The following is a 1,771-nucleotide window of genomic DNA, read 5'->3' as shown; positions in this document are numbered from 1 at the left end:
CTGCTCAGACCCACCCACATCCCCCTCCCACTAACTCGACTCTAGTCCCACCCACCCACGGCTGCCCCCCTCAGACGGGTCCTCACAATCTCCCTGTTCCCGCCACCTCACAGTCTGTCCCCCTCACAGCCAGAGGGGACGTGTGAGCACCTGAGTCAGATCACGTCCTCTGCTCAGGGTCTTCCCGCGGCTCCATCTTACATAGAGTAAGACCAAAGTCCTCACTGTGGCCGGCAGGATGCTGCACGACTGGCCCCTTCACCTCCCTGCTCCCGCTTCCTCCCTCTTCCCCTCAGTCACTCTGCTGTAGCCATGCTGGCCTCCTCCGTGCTCCTCAGATACACACACTCAGCTCGCTCCCCGCTCAGGGCCTGTGTACTGCCTGTTCTCTCTACCCAGACGCTCTGCCCAGATGTCTACGCGGCTCCCTCTCTCCCCCAGGACTTCCCTCAAATGCCACCTTCTCAGTGAGGCCTCCCTGACCACCATGTCTAAAGTTTTACTCATCAACACCCCACATCATTCTCCTTCTCCATACTTCATATTTTCTCCTCGCTCACATATCGTATTTTGCTCGTTTATCTTGGCGATTCTGTCTCCCTACTAGAATGTCAGCCCCGTAGGACAGAGCTGGGCCAGAGAAGCCAAGCTCAGAATTGAACAAGGACGGGGAGACCTCCGAGCTGGGATAGAAAGGGTGTCAGAACTGGGATGGAAACATGGGGAAGATTCTAGGGCCGGTAGGTGGACGGGGACGGGGAGACCTCAGGACCGAGAGGGAGGACGAGGGAGCCCTCAGCATCGGGAGAGCATCCAGGGCTGAGGGCAGCTTGGAAGAGCCGGGAGAAAGGGCCACCGTGGCCCCTGGGCGGCCCCTCACCTTGACCCTGAAGGGGCAGCGGGTCTGGTCCACCAGCATAATGTTCTCGGGCTTGAGGTCGGCGTGGATGATGGCCAGCTCCTTGAGCCGGGCCAGGGCCCTGAGCACCTGCAGGGTGACCGTGCGGATGTGGCGGGCGGGGAGAGGCGCGAAGTTGTTCTCCTTCTGGAACTCGAAAAGGTTTTGCTCCAGCAGCTCAAAGACCAGGTAGAACTTGAGGGCGTCGTGGAAGAACTCCAGGAAGCGGATGATGTGGGCCTCCTCGGGGTCCAGGCCCCTCATGCAGCGCAGCAGCTTCAGCTCGTTCTTGATGATTCGGTTCCGGTAGGCATCGTTCTTGAGGATCTTGATGGCCACCATCTCGCCGGTGCTTCGCCGCCAGCCTTTGGCCACCTCCCCGAAAGTGCCCTTGCCCAGCACCTCGATGATGTCGTAGCAGTCAGTCTCCGACTGGATGGTGGCCATGGTGCCCCTGCCGCCAGACACCACCCTGCCACCGCCCCTGCCCCACAGGCTCTGCCTCCGAAGCCGCCTGGCCCCCCTCCGCCGCAGGCCCCGAGGCCCCCCCAGCGGGGGAAAGAGAACCGCACTCGTGCCTCCCCTTTCGAGGTTCGCCCCAGCCTTCCTGGCACCCCCCAGCCCCCTGGGCCACACGGCACGTCTGCCAGGGGCTGCACCCCTCCCCCGAAGCCCTCCTGGCTTGGGACGAGGGGCCCCAGGCCCCCCCAAATGGGTTCCAGCGTTGCTGAGTGCCTCTGGTTCTGTTGTTGGAGACCTGAACCCCTGGCTGGAATGGGGGGTGGGGTGGCAGGTCAAGCCCCCTCCCCCGCCCAGTGGTGGAACCCTGAAGAGGCTGGATAGGTGAAGGGTTGACTGAGAGGGGAGTGTGAC

General features: G+C 62.5%; 1 protein-coding gene across 1 annotated transcript in view; it reads right to left on the bottom strand.

Moving 5' to 3' along the window:
* HIPK4 (homeodomain interacting protein kinase 4) overlaps positions 1-1,666 on the bottom strand; it is a 7,262-nt gene extending 5,596 nt beyond the window's left edge. The window contains exon 1 of the mRNA XM_011372219.1: positions 881-1,666. Within this exon, the coding sequence (XP_011370521.1) occupies positions 881-1,345 (465 nt within the window). The 5' untranslated portion in view covers positions 1,346-1,666. The remainder of the gene's footprint in view (positions 1-880) is intronic.
* Between the last annotated feature and the right edge of the window lie 105 nt (positions 1,667-1,771).

The sequence above is a fragment of the Pteropus vampyrus genome, unplaced genomic scaffold (assembly GCF_000151845.1).
Source record: "Pteropus vampyrus isolate Shadow unplaced genomic scaffold, Pvam_2.0 Scaffold203, whole genome shotgun sequence".
NCBI lineage: Eukaryota > Metazoa > Chordata > Mammalia > Chiroptera > Pteropodidae > Pteropus > Pteropus vampyrus.
Note: the sequence above shows the minus strand (reverse complement) of the source record. Positions and strands in the feature narration are given on the sequence as shown.